At 42.4% G+C, this 25,875-nt stretch overlaps 1 protein-coding gene across 2 annotated transcripts; it reads right to left on the reverse strand.

The window, feature by feature from the left end:
* Nucleotides 1-2,822: 2,822 nt before the first annotated feature.
* On the reverse strand, nt 2,823-25,875 carry ngfa (nerve growth factor a (beta polypeptide)). 2 transcript variants are annotated; one of them, XM_080899414.1, is made up of 3 exons: nt 25,698-25,875; nt 4,456-4,563; nt 2,823-4,123 (listed from the first exon to the last, which is right to left on the reverse strand). In XM_080899414.1, the coding sequence occupies exon 3, from the start codon at nt 4,110-4,112 to the stop codon at nt 3,222-3,224; it is 891 nt and encodes a 296-aa protein (XP_080755540.1). In that variant the 5' UTR covers nt 4,113-4,123; nt 4,456-4,563; nt 25,698-25,875; the 3' UTR covers nt 2,823-3,221. The 2 variants fall into 2 exon arrangements, with proteins under 2 accessions (XP_080755540.1, XP_080755541.1); XM_080899415.1 differs by lacking the exon at nt 25,698-25,875 and adding an exon at nt 25,321-25,596.

The following is a 25,875-nucleotide window of genomic DNA, read 5'->3' on the forward strand; positions in this document are numbered from 1 at the left end:
AGAGATGTTCAACACTCTCATAGCACCAAACTTGTAGGCACGTTTAAACAGACTGTCTAACCCTGGCAGCGTAGCGCCATCTGCTGGTCACACCAAGAATGAATTTTCTGTGGCTTCACTCAGTTTGCACCCTGCCAAATGCATGCTACAATGGGCTTCGTTCAAAGACTCTTTGATTGCATGTGTGCAGTGATGGAAATGTAATGGAGTCACTGTTTTGAGTCGTGCTCACCTCTATGACGTCAATCTATTTCAGAAAAGTGCACATAAAGAAGATTCATCAAAGAAAAGCGATTTTTTGCTTCTCCTTTGAGACACTGATTTAAGCTTCAAGTGTCTTGTATAACTTCACAGCAACTGCAGCAAAATCAAAGGAAAATATGTCAGGGTTAGCAGACCGCCTGTTAGCAGCTCTTTCCAAAGTGAAAGGTATTTTGAGGCCACAATTTTAACATAAAAAACCCCCTTTGATCAGACAGCCTTGCTGTGATGAGGTTTCCTGGCAACACGATCAGAGCTTAAAAGCACCTGTGAACCCGCAGGGTTAGTGCAGGTGAGAGTGCAGCCAGGTATCTGGCAAGGATGTGAAAAGAGGTGCAGAATTCAACTGCTGTTTGGAAGAAATAGAGTTATGTGAGAGAAGTTCTCTGCTATTCATCTGAGTGTTAAGTACAGTTCTCTATGTGACCACAAGAGGGTAGCAGATTCTCACCTAAATAGAGGCTTTAGCCATGAATGCGCGAGTGCATGGGCCAAGTCCGGGACTTTACGGAGCCCCGCAAGGGACATGGGAGAAAAAAAATTACGATGAACTTTTGCGAGATCTCGCAAAAGTGCGTCTTAATTTTTTTTCTCCCATGTCCCTTGCGGGGCTCCGTAGGACTTTGCCCTCAGTAAGACCTCATATTTCAGTGATAGGTGGTGTGTTGTGGTTAGTGTATTTAATTAGCATGTCACAGATCTTATCAAAACACAACATCAAGTCAAATGACAAAGTCTCACTGTTGCCCATGAATTATTGTTATGATTACATGTCTTGTAGAGAGGGAATGTGATAAATATATTTTCCTAAATAAAAAAGAAACAACACAGGAATATGCAAAATGGTGACTGGAGTTCATGCATCACAAGGGGCCTTTAGCTCAAATATAATCAATACTTCGTATCCCTTAGTCAACAGCTTCAGTCAAGACTAATTGTGCCCCATAGAAAACTGAAAATGCAGCCGGACAGTCATTGTTGTGTGGGAGAGAACGGTGAGGACAACCTATAGTGGATTCTTGGCTGCTTGAAACATTGATCTGTTGTATCAGCACCTATGTCACATAATCAAAAGCACATTTCTAGTCTATGTTTAACCATCAAATGCATCTCATCTCTTTGACCAAACATTCCTCCAAAGCTGAATTGTTTTATCAATAGATTTCGAGTTGAACTTTTGATGAGGTTGGAGGGTTACACCTTTGCTGTAAACAAGTCAAGGCTACTTCCTTAAGCTACTTTCTTTATAGTCACAATGAGGTTTTTGTGCAACCTTCCAGCCTAGCAGACATGTTTCACATTAGTTCTTTTTCCCCTCAGTTCCCCTTGATTGCCATTTCCTGACATTTCAGATGATTGATATTTTACCTCGGAGGTGTTCATGTTTGACTTGATATGATTACAGAGTCTTTCATGGCTTTGTAAGCTTCACATTTCCACAGCCACACTTGCTGAGTATCAAAACGTTTGAAATTGATCATGCTATAGAAGCATTAGTTGACTTGCAGCACAAGTCCTAATAATCTGATTAAGGCCAAACAAGGTATTGAAAAATAATGTATTAGATGTTGCATTTACATGTGAAAAAAATGCTTGCATTTAGCTTATCTCATGAAAAAATGTGCATGTTTTCCCACCAGTGTCCAAACTTTCTAAGATCAGAAACATTAAAGCTGTTGTAGTGACTCATTGTGGCCCTAGTACCTTGCTAAGATACAGTTTGCTATTCTTTCTTTAGTTGTGAACCTGTCTCTATGCAATATTCATTCCTTCCAAGTACAAATGCACAGAGACTTCCCGTAGTGTTTACACCGGTATGCCAAGCTGGCGAGAAGTCACCACTACTGCTGGGAACACTGGGAACATCACAGCTAATAAATCTGTGTGTATAAAATGCAAAGCACGTCTCTCGTGCCTGCATGGAATGAATCACATTCCTTCAGGCATCGATGTTCACATACAAGTCTTTCTACTGCCTCCTCTGCTTTTGGGTGCTGGAATATCTTAATGCAGAGACATGAGTCACCAGAAATTTGGGAATTAAAAAAAAAGAACAAAAAAGAAAATAGAATAATAATAATAATTATGTGGTAACAATATTTGGAAAATATTTAAGGTGACTCAGTGTCTGGGCTTGTGACTTTTAGCTTTTGCACGTGGGAATCATTTAAAGAAGACAATGACTGTTAGAAACCCCGTGTTACTGCACATGTTGAGATTTCTCGTCCCCACTTTAACTGGTACTGTATATGTGAATATGCTTACAATATTTAATATAAGCAAAGATTATAAAGAAAGAAAACACAAGTACATCAAATAAAGTTTAGTGTCTTGTTTGTTTCCCCGAAAGTTACTGCTTTTGGATTTATCATGAGCTAAACGCTAAAGTTTATCGAACCTGTTTATAACGGCTGGTTGGATTTTGTAATGGTTTACAGAAGACAATGAAACTAAAGTTGTAAAGCAAAGAGCTAAAAGACGTTAAAACAACCAGAGTTGATCAGACCTGCAGATGTGTGACGGTCAGCATGATCTCAAACAGACACAACAAACTGGGCAAGTACTGAGGTGTTTAATAAATAACAGCATGAACAACACAAAAACAACAATAACATCAACATTAAAAGCTTGAATTCATTTTGTATATATACACATACGGTATATAATTTTATATTTGACTGTATAAACCATAAATATGACATGCAGTCCTCATAATTTAAAACAACCAGGACTTCTTTGACTGAGGTAGGGTCGGGGGGCCGAGGGGCTGGACAGATGTTCGAGTGTGTGGATGTGTGTGTTTGCATTAAGTACGTGTGTTGTTTGGATGCTTTGGTCAGTGGGGGTGTTTGTCTGGATGTGTGGGAAAGGATTACAGTATTAGCAATAAAGCTGCAGTGGCTGTTAATGAGAAATGTTTGTGCTCGGTTCATAGTCTGGTGGTCGGGCGTCCGCCTCAGTCAGTGCCCCCGTCTTCCTCCCCAAGACTTCCGGCTGAGGACGCACACACAGGCGGCATTGATGCGGATGTAACGCCAGGCTGTCTGTTCATTGAAGGTGGTGAGGGCACTTACAAAAATATGTGAGTTGGTGCAGTAGGAGTTCCAGTGGCGACTGTCGATGCCGAGACAGCCCGAGTTGCCTGATTTGGAACCTTGTTTTCCACCCCAACCCCCCGGCTTCCCTCCATTTGCGTTTCCAGAACCCCTTTGAGTAGGGGATCGACAGGTGGTCTCATAGAAGTACTGTTTCTTCACCACATTGTTGATTGTAACATTGGGCAGCACTTCCACTTCATTTCCGTACATGTCTGTGGCTTTTGTCAGGTTGCTCACCCAGGTATTCATGCTGTCACATACCGAGTACTCTCCTCGGTGCATGGTGCGTGATCCTGCTCGGCGCCTTACCCTCACCCCTCTAACTCCATCAATTTCATAGCCCTCACCTTCTAGGGCATCATGTGATGGTGGAACCTCACTGAAGACGACACGAGGTGAGAAACGGTAACGTCTCTTGGAGAAGAGCTTGGGATCCACCACTGGGATGGAGGGGTCAGGGAGGGAATCCAACGTAGAGTGCCCAACAAGAGGGCTCCTATCCTTTGCATTTAAAGCTGCCCGATGAGGCCTCTTGGTCCTGTGGTGGCTGGTCCTATGATGCTGCTTTGAAGTGTGTTCTTCAGTAAGATGGTCCCTGGCTACTGTGTGCTGTTGTCTTGCTCTGTGATTGGCTGCCGTCTGCTGTCCTACTTTGTGGTTGGGTGCCCCGGCACTCCGGGCCAATCCACCTCCCATGTTCAGTACAGCCTGGACGCCGATCAGGAGGAGCAGGACCAGTGATGACGACCTCATGGGCACACGTCCTAAACCAAACACAAACACGCAATTGAGATAATGTCACATGAATGTCTAAAGTGAAAAGTTTCACACATTTTCTAATTGAAATGCACTGAAAAATGTATGAAAGGATTGATAAATAGTTTCTAAGTGAGCAATCCACTTGGAAAATGTAACACTTTACCTTTACTGTGCATTTGTGACATCTAAGATTCAGAATCATTGACGTTGTCATTAAGGGGGCATTAGTTCTGTTCTTAGTTTGACTCTTTTGCTCTGATTCACTGAGCACTTCTTTGGTCCTGCTCAAGTATGTCTTGCTTTTTACGTGTTACTCTTGGTGAGTGTTTAAGGGTACCTGTGGAATGTGTCCAGTTGAAGTGTGAGCCCCTGTGGACTCTAGAGCCAGACTCCAATGCAGGTCGGGCCCCTCATGCCTGCCATCTGGACTCCGTGAACTACAGCTCTGCAAAAGACACACAAAAAACACACTAAATACTTGTGCAAATGTTATTTTAGTCAGATATAATACGCGTTGACATTTTCATAAATACATCTGGAGCTATCGTTTTTCAGATCAAACCAAATCAAAGGAAAAGTAATCTTAAAGGCAAACCTCCGACTCAAAAGGAGTATGTGTTTAAGTGCCCTGCAAAGGGACAAGATGGGCATAAAAGCCATTCAGAGCAATCAGGAATGTAAACATGCTTAACAAGCGGTTTCGTTTATTTAGACAGCCCCGCAAACCTGCCACCCTTTTTTTACCGACATACACAATTTATCATTACCTAACCTTATCTCATGCCGTGTACACACACTCACCATGTTTAACTTTAAGAGCTTGCGTTTTCCGTACACTGGAATGTGAGGCATTTAACACCTCATCCAGTGTTACTCGTTACATAGTGAACCTATGCACTGAAAATAGTGCCATGCATCTGTATGTGTACATGCACATAATGCTGTTTTCATGGATCGTTTGCACAGCGTCGCGTTGTGTGTGAATACACCCACTTCCTTCCAGACAAACACCCAGCAGGTCACAGAGGTCAGTGGAAGCTGGTGTGACAGCATTACTGTTATTTTTTAAACTTGTGTCGGTGTTTCACTTTGCTTGCTTAGTGCTGGAACACAAGTTTATTAGTGTTATAAATATTTAACTTAACATGTTTTACTGCTTTGGTGTGGGAGGCGGAGCCTTTTGAAAGGAGATTAAAGAAACGAGGAAGTTAGAAAAAGCAATTAGTGATATATGATAATCTTCACAAAACAACAACAACAAAAAAGAAACCTGATTTTTTTCCGTGATATTTTACAGTTTTCTTGCAAAAACCAGTTTTGCTGTAATCCTTGCAGTGTAGCACTTATAACCAGCAGAGGTCAGTGTTGCGTCTGAACAGACCAGCGTCCACCTTTCAAACAGCTGAAAAATATCAAAATGTCACTGGCTCTGTTCCCATTAGGAATATCAGCTCAGCTAAAAGAGTTTAAATCACTCTTCAGGTATTTTCCCACAAGCTAAGAATGTTAAAGTCCTTGACTTTTAATGTTCTTTAAACATGTTTCTGCTGTTGGCTTTGTAAAAGGTAATGATGCAGTACTCGAGTACTGTATTCGGTGCAGTTTTGCTCTTTACTCAAATATTAACGCTACAGCTTTCCTGCGGTTAGACAAAGCTTTTCATATACTCTTGTTTTTGTGATTGTTAGCTTTTGAAAGTAGATCCACGCCCTTTACTTGTGTAAATCTTTTAATGCAGCGTTTAACAAGCATCCAATACTTTTACGCTGTGCTATTGTTACGACGTCTTCTGTTAATACTTATTCAAACACTGCCAAAAAGTCAGTTTGACAGCTGATCAGTAAAACAATCAAGTAATCACGGATGATGGAAACAGCTATAGTTTTATAAAACATACCTACTGGTTTTGTATTGTATTTTAGCTTCAATAAACACAACCATACACACACTTAAACACCCACACCCTGCACACATGGAGCCGGACCAAACAGGCAGTGAGCTGATTGATCCAGGTTGATGTGCCGCTCACTATTTGCAAGGCCTATGGTGAAGGATCCTCATGTTAAAAATATGTGGCTTATGTTTAATGCTGGTGGAGCGTAAACACTGCAGAGCATGAGCACACAGGTCAGAGCAGAACACCTCTGACTTACAGAATTACTTCGGCACTGCATCAGAATCGGCCTGACTATCCTTCTGACCTTCTCGCACAAATACACAGAAAAACAAACACACAAGCTGGTGTTTCTCCTGAACGTTGAGCAGGATTTACATCTCCTCCCTAAACTGTTTGTTTTACGATTCTGTGTAAGCACTACTGCGTTTTACACTGGAGTTTAAAAACATCGCCCACATTGAGCCTGGAAAAAAGAATCCTAGATTTAGGATTTAGGTGCTAACACCCTACATCAAACACTAGAGAAGGAAGATCATTGCAGCAGTGATAAAAAGTAAAATGTTGTACCTTGAAGAGCAGCAAAGCTAGAAGGAGACAGTCCTGTGGCCAAGTAATGACAGAGGCATTCCAAAACCGTTAAACCACAAACCAGAGAAAGGACAGACCCTGTATGGTTCATATTTCCAGACACTACACATGCTGTATTAATACACTGGTGGATAAACAAAACCGTAGTTCAATATTCTTTTATGATTCATCCATCAATATAAGGAGCTTCCCTTTTTTCACAATAAGCTGATTGGTCAGCTTTGTAAATCAAGACCATTTTCTCTTGAGTCATCCATCACTTTCACATGCTGGGGTTCCACGCACCACATGGCACTACCTGGTCAAACCAGACTGCCAAAGTTGATGAAAGCAAGTGGAAAAGATGACATTAGTCACACAGCTGCCAGGTTGTGACCTAGAAAACTAATCATTGGGCAACAGGAAGGGAAAAAGACTTTAGAGACCACATATGTAGCCAAAGACAGTGGAAACCAGCCACGCAGTTACTGGTACTGACTTTGTAACACTTCTTTTTTTTGCTAGTCCACAAGATGATCTAATGATCAGACTACAGTTTACAGCATTACACACTCGTGTGAAACAAGAAGGCACGAGAGCATCGCCTGCCATCACTCCGGGGTTAGTTTACAGTTAGCGAGGGTGTCTTCCTGTCTGTGTGATACATTAGTTATTAGTGACATGTCCTTGTTAAAAGATATGCAGGAGCAGTGTGTCAAACAAACACACGCCGCTCTCTCAGAGCGATGACAGCGGCCATAGATTATGAGGGGGTGAGAAAGAGAGACTGACAGCGGCAGAGATAGAGGGAGGAGGAGAGAAAAGAGGCCGAGCGCAAAACAGAGAAAGGTAAACAGCTTTTCTGTGTCTTTCATCAACCCAGTGGAGCACAGTTCCTCCTGCTGTCAACCACTGGAAATAATTATCAGGCAGGATGACCGCCAGGTCAACGTGCTCTCTCCTTTAACACACATCCAAATGTTGAAGATATATTTATTTCCTCTAAAAATGTTATCAGTGTTTAAAAAATTGGACTAGTTCGTGTTCAGTCTAAACGAGTTTTGCTTTTTGGAGAAAGTTTGAAATGAAAGTCTTTTTGTCACAACTCACTGTTGTAAGAGAGTTTGAACTTTTCTCCTCACAGCGACACACTCGCCGATAACATAACGCTTCGAAATAATCCTTACACTGCTTCCATTCACGATGTTTCACCTACAGAAGGAAAATCACGTGTCACAGTTTCGATTAGCTGCCATGTGAAACCGATACAACAACCTGCCACGAGTTGTTGTCACGTAAAATGATGTCATGCAGCGTTAAAATAACAATTAAATTACACTCCCCAAAGGTTCTCGGAAGGCTGAGTCTTTTCTTGGAAACACGTTAAAACTCCTATTTTTTGGCACAGCAAACGTGCAGCAGTCACCAAAATTAAAAGAATGTTTGGACTCTCTTACGCATTAAAAGTGTGGATTTCTTCCATATTTCAGCCGAAGCATTGTTATGAGTTATTTCACCCTCGATCAGCTGACTTCTTCTTTCTGTTTTCTCTGTGGCATTTGTGCTTTTCCTGATTTCAGTTGCTGCCAATTTAAGATTATCATCATGCTAAAAGCTTTCTCTTAAAACTGCTGTCTCACACTTATCTTACCAGTGTAACCATATTATCTTATTTATTAATTGTTTATTACTTGTTCCCAGTTTGTCACACTTTTTTCTGTCACTCTCCTGGTTTGTCAGGTTGTATCTGGTGATTCTTGATACCAGATGTGACCTTTACCTTTTAAGTTGTCTTAACTAAGCATTAGTTTTGCCAATTTGTAATTCAAATTGTCTGCATAAAGCCATTTAACCTTAGAGCCATCATTTTCTCAAGTGAATTTAATTGTTTAACTTAAAATATATATTTTAACCGCCACCACCAACAGAAACAAAAACCAAACTATATTAGAGAAGTTTAATGATAGTTCAGTTTTCCATTTACTATGATGCTGCCATTTTTTAAGCCTGTGTGGCGTACTGTTCTGCACCCTTGTTCCTCACCGCCCCCTGGTCTTTATGTTAAAAAGACATTTACATGGACAACAATAGCACCTGCTGTAAATCAGACATACTTCAACCACCAAACTTTGCTGCTTTAGCCACAGGACACGGGGGGAACGAGACAGGTAGTGTCACACATGCAGGCACACATAACCTGCTAAAGTACTTTACTCGTCGCAGGGATGACAAACGATGCGAGATATGGAGAACAAAATAACATTTGGTGTGCAAAATGTGGAGCTGGCAAATGCTACAGCGTGGAAAAACAAAGTATGAGGTCTCGACATGAACTTGAATTCACTCGATCGGTTTACTATGTCCAACAATAAAATATGTAAGGGTTTAACTATGCACAGGTAACAGCACATACAACTTTAAAATGTATTCCTCTGCAAATGAGTAGCTATCAAAAGACCGAGCGTTCATTTAAATGGTACTGGCAGCCATAGAGAGGCATGCTGGCAATCAGCTGAACATTTGGCTCAGTAGTTCAAAAAACATCTTAAATAAACCAAAGCTTTGGGCTTTCTGCAAACATTTCAGTTACATTTGCCTGCAGTGTTAGAGGACTGTAAATGACAACGGCAGTAGGGGATGGTAATTGATAAGCAACCATCCAAAGGACAGCACCTAAATGATTCTTTATGAATATACTCTATTTTGCACAGCTGTTTTTGCCATCAGCTGTTGTAAAATAAAAGCTTCTGTATGTCTGCCGAGGGCATCTTGAGAATATCAGGGAAGAGGGGAGCCATGGTGTTGGAACTAAAGGGAACAAACTGGCAAAGAGCCAGCATCTTCATCCTGCTGTTTCGTGCTTTCTGGGTTTCTGTTTCTCTCCGTCTGTCTCTCATTTATCTGTCTCTCCATTTTTTTTAATTTTTTCTCCTGGAATTTGACCCAGTGTTCATCTTTACTCTCACAGTTAAAAGCCAGAGGTAACTTCCTGAGTACATGGCTGTTTCTGTGCCCAACAGCAAGCAGATCTGAGCACTATAGTGCATCTTTGCAGGTGCAAAGCACAGGGTCAGACCATTATCTTCTCGTCTTTGGTGAAAATTACGCAACCATTTTCTGATAAAATCCATAGACTCTAACTGGAGAGGGTCTTTCTTCTTTCCAACTCTTGCTGAAGTCAGAGCATACATAAATGTTTTGTTATGGGATAAAATAATATATATACTGGTTCTGCTTCAGAAGCCTTAAAGTGATTGACTTTTTTATATTCACCAAACACAAGGACAACAGGATTTCTATTAGCATTTCCTGTGGAATGAATTTTTCTTGGAACTGGAATAACTGGGCTTTGTGTCCGCATATGGCTTCACTTTTACACTTTTATTAAACTACTCAAGAGAAGTAGATGTCAAAGTGTTGTGTCAAGAGGATACAAATACAAATACATACAAATAAAAGCTGACAGTGTATCCGGCAGAATATAGGCGCAATAACATACTTATGTTGACTTTAAGTCACAGCTTCCCACAATGCAACAAAGCCCCGGGGCATTTAAGGGCGACCAAAATACTGAACAACAGTTCCAAGAATCCCAGGGCTCTTCCTATACTGTTGGACCTGAAAGTCTTTGTTGCCGAAACTTCGTGCAGCAACACATTCAATTTCATCTCTTGACAACATTTGTTCCACAGTCATGTTTTATTTACGGGTAAACCTGAGACAAAGCAAAGACGTGGCTGCAGTGCGACGTCAACCGCTCCACTGTTGTCACATGATGTCTTACAGTAAGTCGAACACTGATTCATCATAATAGAAAGACTGAATCATTGTGGCGTTCGTGAAAGGAACCTAAAATATAAACAATACTTTCATTCCAGCAGTAATTTGGAAGCAAAAGCAGCAAATCGAAGCTTGTTTGTACAAACAGGGCTAAAATTTATTCCACTGTCAATGAAAATATCAGATTAATGTCAGCATGCAACAAAACTGTTTATTAATGAACAACGTGAGTGATTCGCCTGTGATACAAAGCATGAACACCAGCAGCCCTCCTCCACTTATACCTTCTAGGCTGGCTTGACTCCACTCGGTTTCCATTAGGTGAAACTTTTTCAGTACCTGCTCCTAGTAAGCTGAGTTGATATGAAAATATGACATCACCAGACGTCATGAGATGCAGATGTTTTTGTGTTTAGTGGCTGATGGTAGTATTGGTAGCAGCCCGAAACGAGAAGTTTGCCAGGAGGTCTTTGAGCTGATGGCCGATCACGGGTACCAGCACACAGTGCCAAAAACCCCTGAGAAACATGAAGTGATTGCTGGGACGAACTAAAAGGAGTGGAAGTGGTTTAATCAAATGGATGATGGCGTATATGGGCACCGACCAGCGATCAATGGGAGGGAGAGTGGCCTCGACTCTGTCACTTAAGTTCATTTAGGAATTAGTAATATGTGATCATCTAAGCAAACACTTAAGTCACAGTGGCGCCAGTGTAGAGTCAACTCTCTCTTAATGTACAATCGCCAAACTCTGCTGGACCTTCTTCTGAGAGCAAAATATGAAGCCGAAGTGTTCTCAGACCACAGCCGCTGAGGAGACAATTCTTGAACTCACAATAACAAGTACCAGACAGCTTTGAATTTGTTCAATAAGATTTAAAATCTTGGCTCACTCACTCTCTCAGCTGTCGGTGAGATGTATTAAGCAAGTTTTATAACTTTGTTTCTGACCAAACTGCTCAACTACTTTCTATAATCTTACTAAAAATGTTGGTTGTTCGATTCCAGCCGAGTTCAAGACATGACAGTTTTTTGGAAGTCACTCAAAACCTCAGTCAGAGCATCACAGTTTTGTTAGTGAAAGCCATTCTCTCCATTTTTCACCCCCTTTCTTTCTCTCCACATAATGGGCCCATCCCCAATCAACCCACCCTCTCCCTGCACTGGACCAGTGGACGTGGGAGGCTGATCCTCCAAGCCTTGAAGTCAGGATGAACACAATGATTAACATGTTTTCCAGAACCCTAGTTCTTATGACCTTGACATTCAACAATCTTCTCGTGACAAGTGTTTAATCTTTTGGCTCGGCTCTGGTAATAACTCCCCCTTCCTGGTGAGCATCTAAAAATCCCACAGCAGCACAGAGACATGAGGAGGGCCAGAGGCAAGAATGCCTGTCTGGCCACAGACAGCGATGAAGACAGAAGGATGGAGAGGAAGGAATCAGATACATCAAGGGATAGGGAGAGGCAGCAATATTGGAGGGCGGGATGCATATGGGCAATAAGATATCTAGAGAATTACACACATAAAGGAGCATGTGAGAAGCAAAGTAAGGAAGGACAAGTTTATAGTGGAACAGACACTGAGACAAAGAAGAGTTCAAGGACAGGGTCAGAGGGAGGAAATAAAGGCAATGGGGAGTTACAAAGCATTCAAAAGAAAGGAAAACGTGGAGTTTCATCACTTTGTGTCTTCTCTCAATAGCTTTAACAGAAAACCAGCAGTTTCAGGCTTGAGTTAGATCATATTGTAGCTTTATTGTTAGAGTAAAACTCAAACACCATTTATGCAGAGTTTCACTCATGCTGTTACTCGTCCAGTTGGGGAACGTGTATTATCTAATCAAAATGGCAAAGAGTGGTTTAGGATTAAAAAATTCTCTGACTTGATCCATCTTCCAATATGAATATTTGTAATATCAATACAAACACATGCACCGTTGGGAAGATGTATTTGTCCCTTTTCTGATTTTTGCTTTGTTACATATGTGTTCACTATATTTGAGTTAACTAGACTAAAATCCAGTGATCTAAAGAAACTCAAGAACAGCTGAGAAAAGGTTACAAAGTCATTTCGAAGGCTTTGGAACTCCAGTGAAACGCGGTGAGCGCCATTATCTATAAATGGAGAAAACGTGGAACAGTGGTGAACAGCACTCACAGTTAGTGTTAATGATTTATGGATAAGAAGAACAAAGAAAAAGGCACAAAAATTTGGGTAAATATTTGGAGGTCCGTCTTGTCTGTGGACTGGCAAACTCAAAATTTGAACTTTTCGCACTATTTCGGTCTGGTGTGAAACTAACACAGCATTTCATAAAAAGAACATCATACCCACCGTCAGACATGGACCTGAATGACTTGCCATTAATGATGGAACTATGAACTCTTCCAGTAAATCTTGAAGGAGAATATCCATCAGTTTATGCTCTAAAGTTTAAGTGCACTTTGCTTATGCTGCAGGATAATGATTCGAAACACACCAATAAATTCACGTCTGTATAGTTGAAAACCCTCTAATGTGATGGAATTAAAACAACTGTGCAAAGAAGTGGGCCAAAATTCCCCCACCGTGATGCAAAAGACTTATTGCCACTTATCACATATGCTTAAATGCTGTTCTTGCTGCCAAGGGTGGCACAACTAGTTATTAGCTTTATGGGGAAATTACTTTTTCACATAGGGCCATGTAGGTGTGGACAGCTTTTTTTCCTTCAATAAATGAAATCATCATTTATCTTTACTTTTAATGAATTGAAACATTTAAATGTGACAAATATGAAAAAGAGTAAGAAATCAAGAAGGGGAAAAAAAACTTAGTCAGTATACTTCAAAGAAACTGAAGTATACTGACTTGTTATTATTCAAAGGCTGCATAGGGAGAGAGCAGGCTAAACTGGTTAGTTTTCAGGATTGCGGTGAAGTTTACAGTAATATATTATTGTGGCACTTACAATATAAAGCGCCTTGAGACAACTGTTGTTGTAATTTGGCGCTGCATGAATAAAATTGAACTGAACTGAATCGAATGTGCGGAGCAGCTGTGATGTTCATGGACAGTGTTATGTTACATCAAGGTTGCACAAATCAAATTAAATTTAAGGTGATGTTTTTGATTAGATTAACTCACTGAATTCTGCCTTTATACTAGATCTATGCTGTCAAAGCTGGAGAATCAGCGACGATGGCTCTTATAAGATCTGCTTATATCTTAATAATTCATTTGGCCGATCACAACATAAAACACCAGCACAGGTCAGCTGATCACAAAATGTACACAAAATGTATTTCTTTTTTTTTTTTTTTTTTTTTTCTTTTTTTTTTTTAAATGACATCAGAAACAGCAGTATGCGACATTACGTGATGGCAGAGCTTCAGTTCATCCTTTGTCATTTTTTTTTTTTTTTTTTTTTTTTAAATAAATAGGACAGGGGGAATGAATGAGAGAAAGAGGGGGAGAGAAAGAAAGTAAACCAAAGGGGAGAAGAGACGGTGAGAAGGGGGGGAAGAGAGAGAAAAAAAAAACAAAAGAACTCCTGGGTCACCTGTATGGAGAAAAAAAAAAACAAACAAACAAAAAAAACAAACAGAGGAGACAGCAAACAACAAAGAGCAACATAATAATAGAGAAAACAAAGCACCATCACAATAAACTAGCTAGTCATAGATATCAATATTTACTAAATAATAAACGATATTGTGCAGCACGCAAGATAGACAGCGCACAGTGTGCTTTGAGGCAGCAGCCAAGAAAGCTTTAGTCCGCGTCTGTGAATACCCATGTGTGCATACCTGTGTGGATCAGCATGCTTGCATTCCAAAGGTTTCTCCATGTAATGATCTGCTAGGGAGTGTGGGGGGGCCACAGCCCCGTCCTCCAGGGTGTGAAGCGGGTATGGAGGAGATCAAAACTCCAGACATCCAGAGGCCCCCAGAACACAAGAGACCATGGAAGACCAACAGAGGGGCAGCCGCGCCACTGTCCCAGTAAGAGCTGAGGAGAGTCCCAGATGAGGGCTCGCCCAGCAGCCGCGGAGCAGAAGTCAGGGGGAGTTGCAGTGACGCGCCCGTGAGCTCCGCCGGCCCCCAGCTGCGCCTGAGTGACCGAGCCCCAGGCCGAGAGGCCGGGGGCACCCCACCTCCAAAGGGGCCCGAGCGAGCCCCAGGCCCCAGGCCCCGACAAGCGGCCGCCAAGGAGTGAGCCGGTGTGTACCCGGACGCCCACCCCCAGACACAAAGAACCACCAACACACCGACACCTGAGGGAGTCCGCCACCGGCAGGGGAAGTGGTGGTGGGTGGAGATAGGCCTCCAAACCTTGGAGGGCCTGAGATGTCCCCAGAGAGGTGGCGTCTGATACCCAACCTGACATATAGACACAGACATACAGGCACACACAGACACAAACATCCATTCCCACCCTCATGCTCTCATATGCACTCACTCCACACTCAACCAACGTGGAGACAGACATAAAGAGACGCTGTACACACAATCACACTCCCCAAGCGTACTCTACAAACCGGGTCTAGGAACCCTTGCCCCTGGAGGGGGGAATTGCACCCAGACCCAGGTGGTGTTACCCTTTTCCCTGCGGTGGGGAGAGGCAGACCACCCCGACTCCGCAGCAGCAGGGAGGCCCCACACCCCAGACCGCAGTCGGACGGCCAACTCCTCCTACTAGCCCTCCCGCTCCAGCAGGCCGCAGAGAACGGGGGTGGGAGAAGACTCCAAACCTCCCTCCACCCGCTCATTGTAGTGTTGATGCATATGTGTTCTAAGGTGCAATTAAAACCCAGGAGGGCATGGAGCTACCTGCCAAGGAGCAGCAGGTAAGCGCATAGTCCCTCCTGCTAGCCCTCAATGACTAAGTGTATTTAAAATTGAGAGGTGGGCAACGACGTCAGGGGTGAGGTATACACCCTGATGGTGATTTGGACTCCGTGATTGTGCCCACCCCCAAGATCCTATATGTATGTGTAATGAGAGTGTGAATAATGTGAATGTCTAAGTTGTGGGATAAAATTGAGGCAGAGGCAGCCAGAAGGGGACGGGGGGGGGGGGGGGGGGTAGCCTCCTCTGCACCCTGGTGACATACCCCCACTCCAAGGCCCTGCATGTGTGGGTGGTTGTGGAGGAGCGGGAAGAGGGAGGCAGCTGGAGATGGGGAGGGAAGGAAGGGAGGGGCAGGTAACCCCTCCCTGGGGCCAGCTCCCCCGCTGACCCCAGTAGGCACTCCCACCCTCCGCGACCCGCCAGGGAAGGGGGGCCCAGGCCCATCAGACCGGGGCCCAGTGCAGTAGCGCCCCCCGGCTCCACAGAGCCCTGGACAGTCCACCCAACCCCACCACAGAGAAAACTGCACCCACCCCACCATCCACACATCTTCCAGACTACATAAGACGGTAAACGCCCAGGCTGAGATCTTCCTCCACCTCTCCTGTATCTCCCCCTCCTGCAGAGAGTTCCTGAAGAGAAGAAAGCTCCTGCAAGATGTGACCATCCCCCCCACCAGTTGAAGAGCCCCCCAGGCGGCTCGACGCACCGGCGGCACCCTGCTCCAGGGCCGGGCCCCCATGCACCCACCCGCCCACAACCCCGGCAACACACCAACCAGGACCCAAGCCCCCGAGGCCCGGCCCGGGCCCCAGCCCAGAGACGGAGCGCCCCCAGAACCTCACGCCCATCCCGGACCCACCCAGGGGCAGCCAGGTTGCCAGGTCAGTAACCCACGTCCGTCAGCACAGACCCTCCCCTAGCCCCGCTGCACGCAGCCGCGAGGAAACAGTCACCTGAGAGCCAACAGAGCCCCCAACCGGACGTGACCGCTACCCCGGGTTGAGCTCCCCAAGGAAGATGCCTCCGGGGAACCCCCCGACGCCCTAAGCCTGTCCCTACCCCCTCACCAATCACAACAGTGAAGGCGGGACCAAACTATGACCCCCCACCCCCACTAGGTGATGGAGCTGATCAAAGGAGCCCAGAGCAATTGATCTAATGTGGTGGCAGAGGCTGTGTCAAGACTAATGTAATCTAATAGATAATTTCTATATTGGTTAGAATTAAGATTATTTTTATTTTTCCAGTTCATGAGGACTGTTTTCTTGGCTATGCATAGGGCAGTGAAGATCATATGGGCTATATTCTTTTCTGAAGTGACATTATCTAAGCTGCCCAGTAGACACACTAAGGGGGAAGTTGGGATGTTACATTTCAGACACTTTGATAAGTCTTCACATATCTCGCGCCAAAACTTTTGCACTGGTGGACAGAACCAGCTGGTAGCAATGTCCTCCAAAGCTTGATTACACTCCAGAGCCTGTACTTCAACACTTCTACTTGAGTAAAGAAGTTGAATCTTAGTGCTCAAACCTTTAGCAGAGTATTTTTAACAGCAGTATCTGAGGAGACAAATGTGTGTAATTTTGCCACCTCATGGTATTGTAAACAAATCAGCAGCTGAGCAACCCCCGAGTGAGTCATCCAGGTAGATTTCAGCGCAACGTAAAGTGAAACATGGGCGTAAATAGACAGATGTGCTTGCTAAGAGACTAAAACTTTCCATTACGCACCGTTTATGTTGCGGTCTGTCTGTCGCCATGAGCACGGGTGTGGTCACGCAAGACTGAGTATATGCTATGTCAAACATTAAGATATGCACGCAAGATTTTCTCTAAATATTCTTAATTGAATTTGGTAATGGTAGCATATACGACACAGGAAACACAACTAGTTCTCACGTTTGACAGACAGCTAAAAGGAAACTTTAATACATGGAAAGTAGTTCTGGTTGCATCCCTTCATGACGCTTCAATTTAATTCAAATTAATTTTAAAACATAGTCAACAAATACAGAGGAAACAGTCTGAAAGGCTGGCTGAATAGTTTTACCTTCCACTTCTTTCTCATAATACTTTTTAGATTTAACTGATTAATTGCTTTTGTTTTTGGGGTCTAGGGTGAAGTGTTAACCAATATTGCTCCATGACGCTAAAGAAGCAAAATATGCAAAAATTACCCTAATGGTTGTGTTATATTTTATAGATTTTAATAAAAAGGCAATATTGAAACAATTTAGGTGTCACGGTTTGCCGGGGCAAGCCGTGTGGAGTTGGAGAAAGGACCCAAAAGGCGGCAGCTCTGGTGCAGGTGAGTATTTATTTACAGGAGTGGGTACAAACAGCAATGGTGGGTGAACATGAAACCGGAAACCTAAACTGGGGAAACTAACAACACAAACCAGAAACGAAGATGCAGGGAGGTCCGAGGAAATACATACGGGGAGACGAGGGGAAACAACACAGACGAACCAGCAACTAAGACAGAAAACACAACTTAAATACACTCAGAGAACACAGGGAGATTACACACAGGTGGGAAACACAGCTGGGAGTGATTAACATGACGAGACTAGGGAGGCAAACTGAAAACACTCACATAAGACGCAGACCTTCACAATAAAACAGGAACTTACACATGAAAGGACACAAACTAAGAAACGCGGACTAGATACAGGAACACACGGGCAGAACAGAGTAAACACTAACCAGAGGAAGAACAGAACCAAAATCGAAGAGAAAACACAAAAGGACCCAGGATCATGACATTAGGTCCCAGTCACACAGGCCTAGAGACTGGTTGGCAAGTGCTTGGCAACCACCAGTTGCTAGGGAAATTCCCTGATCATTTGTGAATGGTTCCTGTCACTGTGAAATCAACTGCTAAGCCCCATATACACACACCTAAATTTATATTTTCTGACTCATTGGAGAGCGTTTGTGGGAGGTTGCTTGTAGTCTGCAGGTGAAATTGTTCCCAAAGTTGTATATGGAACAAAAACCTCCATGTGAAACTGTTAGCAAAGCAGTCAAAAGCACTCTCTTTGAGACTAATTTCACCCAGCAACCCCCAGCAACCACTAGGGATGGGTACCGGTATCGGTTCTGTCATAAACTGTAGTAACCAGACCGAAAAGCAGCGCACATTTCGGTGCTTTATTTCGGTGCTTTTTTTCCCTGAGCTGTGATACACTTTAGATTCTAGCCAATCATTTTACGTTTCCGAGCGTAGTAGGCGGGTCCAGGTACGTACGTTCTTTTAGAGCAGAGCTACAGATTAAAAATGCCCAAAGCGAAGCGGTCAAAGTCTGGCTGTACTTCACAGCAAAAGAGCAAACTCAGCAGCAACAAGTGGTTTAAGCTGATACTGTGATACTGTCAAAGGAGGTAACACCTCGAATCCGATGAAACACCTGGCGACGCATAGCGTTTTTTTAAAAGCCGAGAAATGCGCCGTATTTGATAGCTTGCTGCGAGACCTCACACCGAGTGCATCTACTGCGGGTGTGGTGCCTGTTATCAGACCCGGAGTTAGCAACATCCCCCAAAAACCCGAAGAGGAGAGTTCTGGCCCCTAGCCCTGCCAGTGTAGCAGAAATGATGATGATGCAGCAGCAGCTGTTCTTCTCTGCGTGAGTAGCTTAATGTTGTTCGTGTGTAATTTACGTTGAGTAGGCTAACCACGTTATTACATTAATGCATGTAAGGTGAACTAGCAAACATCATCATAGCTACATGCGGCTGTCTTCTTGTTTGATGGCAGATACTCCCTTCACCCTGGCCAAAAAGGCTAAAATGACCAAAGAAAAAGTGGAAAACAGCTAAACATGAGAGGTTTTTAGACAAAATTGGTGTTTTTTCCATCGATTAAGCACTGCTGCCAACCAAGAGTGATGCCATATATGCCCCATAGCTGCAGAAAAGGCTAACATTGTTATCTTTTTACAAAAAAACAGCTGAACATGAGAGGTTTTAGGACCAATTTTGTGTTCTCCATTCTTTAAGCACTGGTTTGAGCACCGTTTAAGCACCGGCACCGTTTCAAAAGTACCGGTTTGGCACCGGTATCGGATAAAACCTAAACGATACCCATCCCTAGCAACCACACGCCAAACAGTAAAGAAATACAGGTTATTCTCAAGAAGTTGCCAGAGGGTTGTTGACTGGTGACTCTTAATCAAAAACTTTGTGGTAACAATGGCAGAAAGTTCACAACCCAACTCACCTCAAAAGACAGCAATAATATAATAATAAGGAAAAAACTGGCCCCACTTTTTTGAAAGCAGCGCTCACTCTGGGTTTGGTAAATATGCATTAGGTTGGGGTTTGTTTTTTTTTAATTTGGGAGCTATGGTTTTATTCTTAACCGATAACTGCTATACGCCTGGTCCAGTGGAACAGACAGCCAGTGAACAGCAGCTTATAAAGGTTCACTCACTGCATGAAAAACACAGTGCTGTTAGTTTCTGATTCAATCTTTAATAATCTTATTAACATCTCAGTCTGTGATATATGTAACATTGTGGGGCAATTAGGGAAACTAGGTGATTTTTGGAAGCCTGTTTGCAAGGCATGAGAACTACCATCCATCTGTGCTCTAGTGTTTGTGCTAAAATGCTAAAATTGTTAAAAAGCACATTCCTGTCTGTTGTAATGGCAGGCACTCAGACTGGGCCGGTTTTAAAAGAAATCTGTGGCTATTTCTAATGTTTCTTATTCTTATCTAGTAAGGCTGCAGCATTAACTTTTAAACGTGTTTATGACGCACAATCATACATGAAACAGATACTTTCACATTAAGTCAGACTGAAAGACATTAGTGGATGTCTGAAGGAGGCATAAGTGCTGTATATTGTTAATGCATCCAAAAAAAGTCAAATTTGAGGCTGAACTTTGCCAGCTTTATGAAAACCAGGATACCCAGCTTCGTCTCTAGTTAACCAAACAACACTGATTACTGCAGTCCATGTTGTTGCACTCTTATAGACAGGCTTGTCAGAAGTGCACTGAATCTGCTCAAGATTGTACAAAGAATCTTGTTTTTGTCCCTCCCAGTGTTTGTTTGATTGTACCATGATACCTCTTACTAAAGATTTGACCGAACCAGTTTCTATTCTGTGTGGTCTCCACATCGTGCTGTCATCACTCTCTCTCTCTGCTTCTATGTCTCTCACTCTCCCTATCTCCCTTTTCATATCTCCCTCCTTTCCTGACCCTCCCACACTTTTCCCCTCTGGCTGATGTCTAACACCTGTCTGCATGGGACCTCCCAGGCCCATCCTCTGTCTGTTAGCAGCATGCCATGTTCACTGTGTGAGCAGAGCTCTGGTGAAAGAGTAAGTGGCTACTTTCCAGCACAGCTCTATGTGTGTGTATGTTTTTTTTGCATGTAAGTGACTTGGAACAGGAGTTTAGATAAATGAATATTTACTATGGAGCTTAATACAAGGCTTAAAAGAGAATCTAGCAGAGAGAAATTGCTGCCTGCAGCGTCATACTCCCCAAAAGTCCTGAGGACTCACCATTAATCCGTGAGTTTTAACTGCAACAAAACTCGATGACAGATAAAACGGATAGTTTGGAGGAGAGAAAATTGCTTGTAAAGTCCTTGATGTATTGGTATTTTGCAGGATCCTGTCTGGCTGAAACAACTATATGTAGAACAACACCTTGTTAACTCCTGCTGGCTGTGCAGGAGGCTAATCTGTTACGACTAGCCAGTGGCTCATCCTCATGCATTCTGTGCATTCTGAAATCGGCAGAATCAAAATGAGTGCATAATGAGAGGCTTCGCTTGTATCCTTGGGGCTAAGGCGTGTCTATGTGTTTGAAGGGTATCCAACACAAACATGTATACATACACATGTACACACATGCGCTTTGTGAATACTCATTGACAAACCCCATTCTCCCACTGCTGGGCTTGGTGTCCGTTACTATTACACTCTGTATTGTGATAGCTTCTGATAGCCAGGTGAGAAAATTGTATCACTTTAAAATTTATAAGAAGAGATGTTTGTGTAGAGTAAAAAAAAGAACATTGTTACAAAAAAAGGTCTATTGTGAACTATCAGGCTATTTTCACGAGGCTTTTGTACTGAATCTAAATATTTGAGGAGACCAAGTATTTTGTTCTGTTGATGGCAACAAGAGCAAGTTTCATGTCCAGACAAGCTATAGTTAAACTACCAATTGGGTTAAAGGCAAAGGAAAGTGAGAGTGAGACAGTGTCATCACGTTAATCCAAATGTACACACACATCTAACGAGGAGTTGCAGTGAAACAATTCACAACATCAGACAAACACAAAGTCAACAGATTAAGACCACAACACTGTTATTATAGCTGTAAGAAAGGCCATTTTTCAGCTACTGTGTTTGTGCTGCGTGCACATGCATGAAACCAGAGTAAGCCATAGCTAAAAGTCACAGAGGCATTTATGTGGAATGAGCAGGCATGTCAGTACATTTAGATGTATTTTTTGTAGGCATATATAGTACTATGCACACAATAGAGATAGAAATAAGATCAGAGCACACAGACATAACCCTTTGATGCAGCACCTGTCAAAATCAGATCTTCAACACAGAATTGCAACTGGATTCAGTTTTCATCTGTGGAAAAGTCCGGAAGCGTGTTTGTGTGCAGCGCAAAGGGGCAGAAAACCAGGTCCATATAAAGAATCCTGCACATGTTTGACAAGAGCCCTGTTCAAATCCAGTAAGTTACAAATGTCAAACAATGTTAGCTGAGATTTCTGTTAAACACGTTTCCTTCCAAACATTGTGAGAAGATGTTTGTAAAAGAGATGTCAACAAGAATTACAGCAGAAAGCTGATGTTACATTTCCGATATTTTATATATATATTTTTTGTCTGTTCTGCTCAGAGCTCCTTCGGGATTCTGACCTGCAGTGGCCTCCAGATCCCGCTTTTCCTACACAAGCACAGAGGTATAACCTCCAACTCTGACCTTTTACCTTTCCCACTGATTTCAGACAGACCCTTCGACTAGTTTACTTTACGCCAGATGTTCTCACCCGACTTTGTGTATTGACCCAAAAGATAACCAGCGCCCTGGGTTTACATTCTGACCCATGAACTATCGAGAAAGAGGGATGCTTCCTTCTGCTTTATCGAGCATAACCATCACTCATAGAGAAAGAAACGAGATTCCTTCACCTAATAAATTTTAGTTATTAGATTCATTTTTTAAAGTCAAAGTTTGACTTAAACAGTTTTAACAAAACCTACACCTTAAAACTACTAGTTTACTAAATTGTAAAATTATGGTAAAATAATCAAATAAGCCTTTATATCAAGAAATCTCATCTTCACATCACCAATGATATATTTTCACCACACTGTAGCACATAAGGATTTAGAATACACACAATATTACTAATTTTACTACCTGTTGTGTAATGCTACGAAAAGTGTTACTCTAAAGGATGCATGAAGAATCATGAAGCATGGAAAAGGCTTGCAAAGCAATTCAGAGGCTGATCAGGTGTGCAGATAATGCTTGTGGGCAGGTGTAAATGCAGGTATTTGAAAATCTCTACCTGTCACTAATTGGGCAATTAACCACTGAGGATTATTAAGGATTGTGATTATTCTGCCTCCAGCTTTTGTGGTCTGATAAGACATTATCATCCAGTGTGAAGAAACCTTTAAATATTCTGTTGCCAACTGGCACCGCCCCGTTTTTTCTAGTTCTGCAAGTAGTACTTGAGTGTAATCTGGTGATACGGTATTTTTACTGAAGTAGCATGAAGCTGTGGGTTTTAAAACGTCACCTAAATTGCGTCACATGACTCCCATCCTATATTAGCCTGCAGATTACTGCATGAATAATCCTAATGCTTGGCACACAGTTTAGTCACATTAATAATCAAAGTGCAACTGATAATTTAAATAAAGATGTCCATCAAAAGAGATATAATAAAAATTTTCATTGTTCATTGAAAACCCAACTAAAATTATGTTTATTTTATGGTGTTTGCAAATCTAGAGTCACTTTAAGAGCTGTTTGTCGCTGGCCTCGGGTTAAAGAATCAAAGATAAACTGACAGTACAGGTGTGCTGTCACAGCCTCTCCCTTGCCCAGGTGTCCTATACAACCATTCAGTCTAGACAGCCCACATCATCTCCTCCTTTATGTGTTTCAGGGGTGGATCCTGTTCTTGTCAAAATCCGAGTGACTGCAGATTCAGATTATGTCACTTGTCCACATAGCAAGCAGAGCAACAAGCTGTCAGTGGTGTTTGAGTCTTAAACTGACAAAATGATAAAAATGCAGCATGTAGAACAAGAAGGGATAAATGTATTACGCTGGTCTGTAACTTTAAAAAGGTCAACACGGTTATTTTTTTTTTCTGGGTAAATAGCTGTGACATAAAAACACTCTACAGTATGTTTCCTTATGGCCATTCTTTGCTGCACATGAATATGTTCCTCTTCACTGTTTAAGTAGTTTAATACTTGTTCATTTGTAAAGAGTTACTCTGTTACGCTCTCCCTCCCACACACACACACACACACACACACACACACACACACACACACACACACACACACACACACACACACACACACACACACACTAATGCACACATACACAACTGCACACACTGGTGCTAACATAGGGAAAGCTGTAACTCAGCTTCAAAGGGAAACCTGAGAGGGTCATGAATAATCACAGACATCTTTGTCTGCGGGGGAAAACAGCACTGTCCATCTGCCCTCCATACATATACGAACGGTAGTTCATATGGCTTAAGTTGTTTTTAGCATTGGCATTGGATGCATTGCTAGGTTTGAAAGATTTACAGGGTAAAACCATTTCTGTTTCAATTGCAAACACAGTTACACACAGGAAAACCTTTTGTTTTCTAATTATTAGAGAAAAAAAAGGTAAAAGCAAAAAGAGAGATATGTCATAAATTGGACTTTTACAAATTTAGCAAGTGTCCAGGTCGGTCTGCATAGATGGCAGACCGGCAGCTAGGTCAACAAGGCGTACTCTAGATATAATCAGTAATAACAGTTACTGTGATTTCCCTTTCAGAAAAAGAACCTGTTTTGCTTGAGAAAACTCATTTCAGACCTGAAGTTTGACTACGGCCTATCTTATTTTTATTTTTAACTTACAAAACATTCATTTTAACTAAGCCTTGGCTGACTCCTCCTGCGTTAACCATAAAGAAGAGCATGTCATGTAGGATATATAGTCAGGTTGCTGCAGCACTTTGCCAACAGAGGGCCAACAGAGAGGAGATGAAGGCAATCACATCCCCTCCAGTAACATCAGCCATTTACTTATAACTTCACTGTTTTTAAAGAAACTTTACTTCTTTACTCGTTCCAATCTGCAGTAACCTCAGCTGTTTTTATTTTATTATCTAACACAAAGGTGCATAAATACAGTACACTGCTGCTGAAGCAGATAATACAGGTACGTTGGTGGGTGACAAAACATAACACCTATCTATATGATACCTATATTGATATATCAGTGTTGATATTTGGTGATTTTATGGACCACAACCAAACAGCATCCTCGGCACATTATATTAGAACCAATGAATGTGTTTTTCACAGAGAGCCACACGTATATGACAAAGGTGAAGCCTTTAGTGACACTGTTGATTTGCTTCATGTTTGTTTGTGTGTGTAATCTTTGGCTCACTGTGACATTCCTCTCCTGTCAAACCCCGAAAGGAATTCCCTCGTAGGAGTGGCAGGCGTGAGGTCTGTGTTTAGCACCCACGCTTGCTTGCATATACACACACACACGCACGCATACACAACACAATTTTAAAAATTTAGTTTAAAGAGTTGAAAAAATGATTAGTAGCACACCTTATAAACAACAAGCCCCACCCAGGTGTGAGGACACCCTCAACATGCTTCATATTGGACACTGGAGCTCATCAGAATCTGCAAGTCTTTTGAGAATTGTGTAACATGAGTGGAGAGAACGACAGATAGAAAAAAGAGAAAGAGACAGAGAGAGAGGGAGAAAAAGAAAAGGTAACCTGATGTCCCAGGAGTTTTCTGAACAGTAAACGGGTTCCCATTGAAGTTTGAAGAACCCCCTTTTTTTCTACTCCTCACCTCTATTCTCTCCTTCTTTCTACACCCTGTCCTCCTCCGTTTGATCTTTGCATCTGCAAATACCTGAAAAACCTCTGTACCCGGCTCACAACATTAAAATGACATAGAAATGCAATCATCAGCAACATTATCTCAGTAAACTTTTAATAGTGCCTCATGTATGTTGCAGTCAGCTGAAATCCCCCCTCTCTATAGAAAAGTGGCTGCTGCTGTTCTCAATCTCAATTTAGAGGCTCAACTTACATTTAACAACATGCTCTCAGAGTTTCTGTAATAGATTCTGCTTCTGTGCCATGTGTGGATAAACGCCCCGCATATTTACAGTGTTTAATAAAAAGAAAAACAAAGCAAAAAAAAAAAAGCAAGGTAGGACTCACCACCCTTTAATGCTCCTTTTTCTTTCTCCCCACTGAGTAAAAACTTCCACAGAAAGTCTGCTATATTCCACCTCACTCTCTCCAGGCCTGGGGAAGAATTGCCCCAAACTCAAAATCCCGCTCCTACTTTTAAAGCTGTGAATCCAGGTCTTGGGCCATCCACTTCTGTCTGTCTCCC

Source organism: Rhamphochromis sp. 'chilingali' (assembly GCF_963969265.1).
Source record: "Rhamphochromis sp. 'chilingali' genome assembly, chromosome: 12".
Taxonomy (NCBI): Eukaryota; Metazoa; Chordata; class Actinopteri; order Cichliformes; family Cichlidae; genus Rhamphochromis; species Rhamphochromis sp. 'chilingali'.

Coding starts and splice junctions, on each gene's coding strand:
- ngfa (XM_080899414.1), bottom strand. CDS start 4,112: ATGAGGTCGTCATCACTGGTCCTGCTCCTCCTGATCGGCGTCCAGGCT.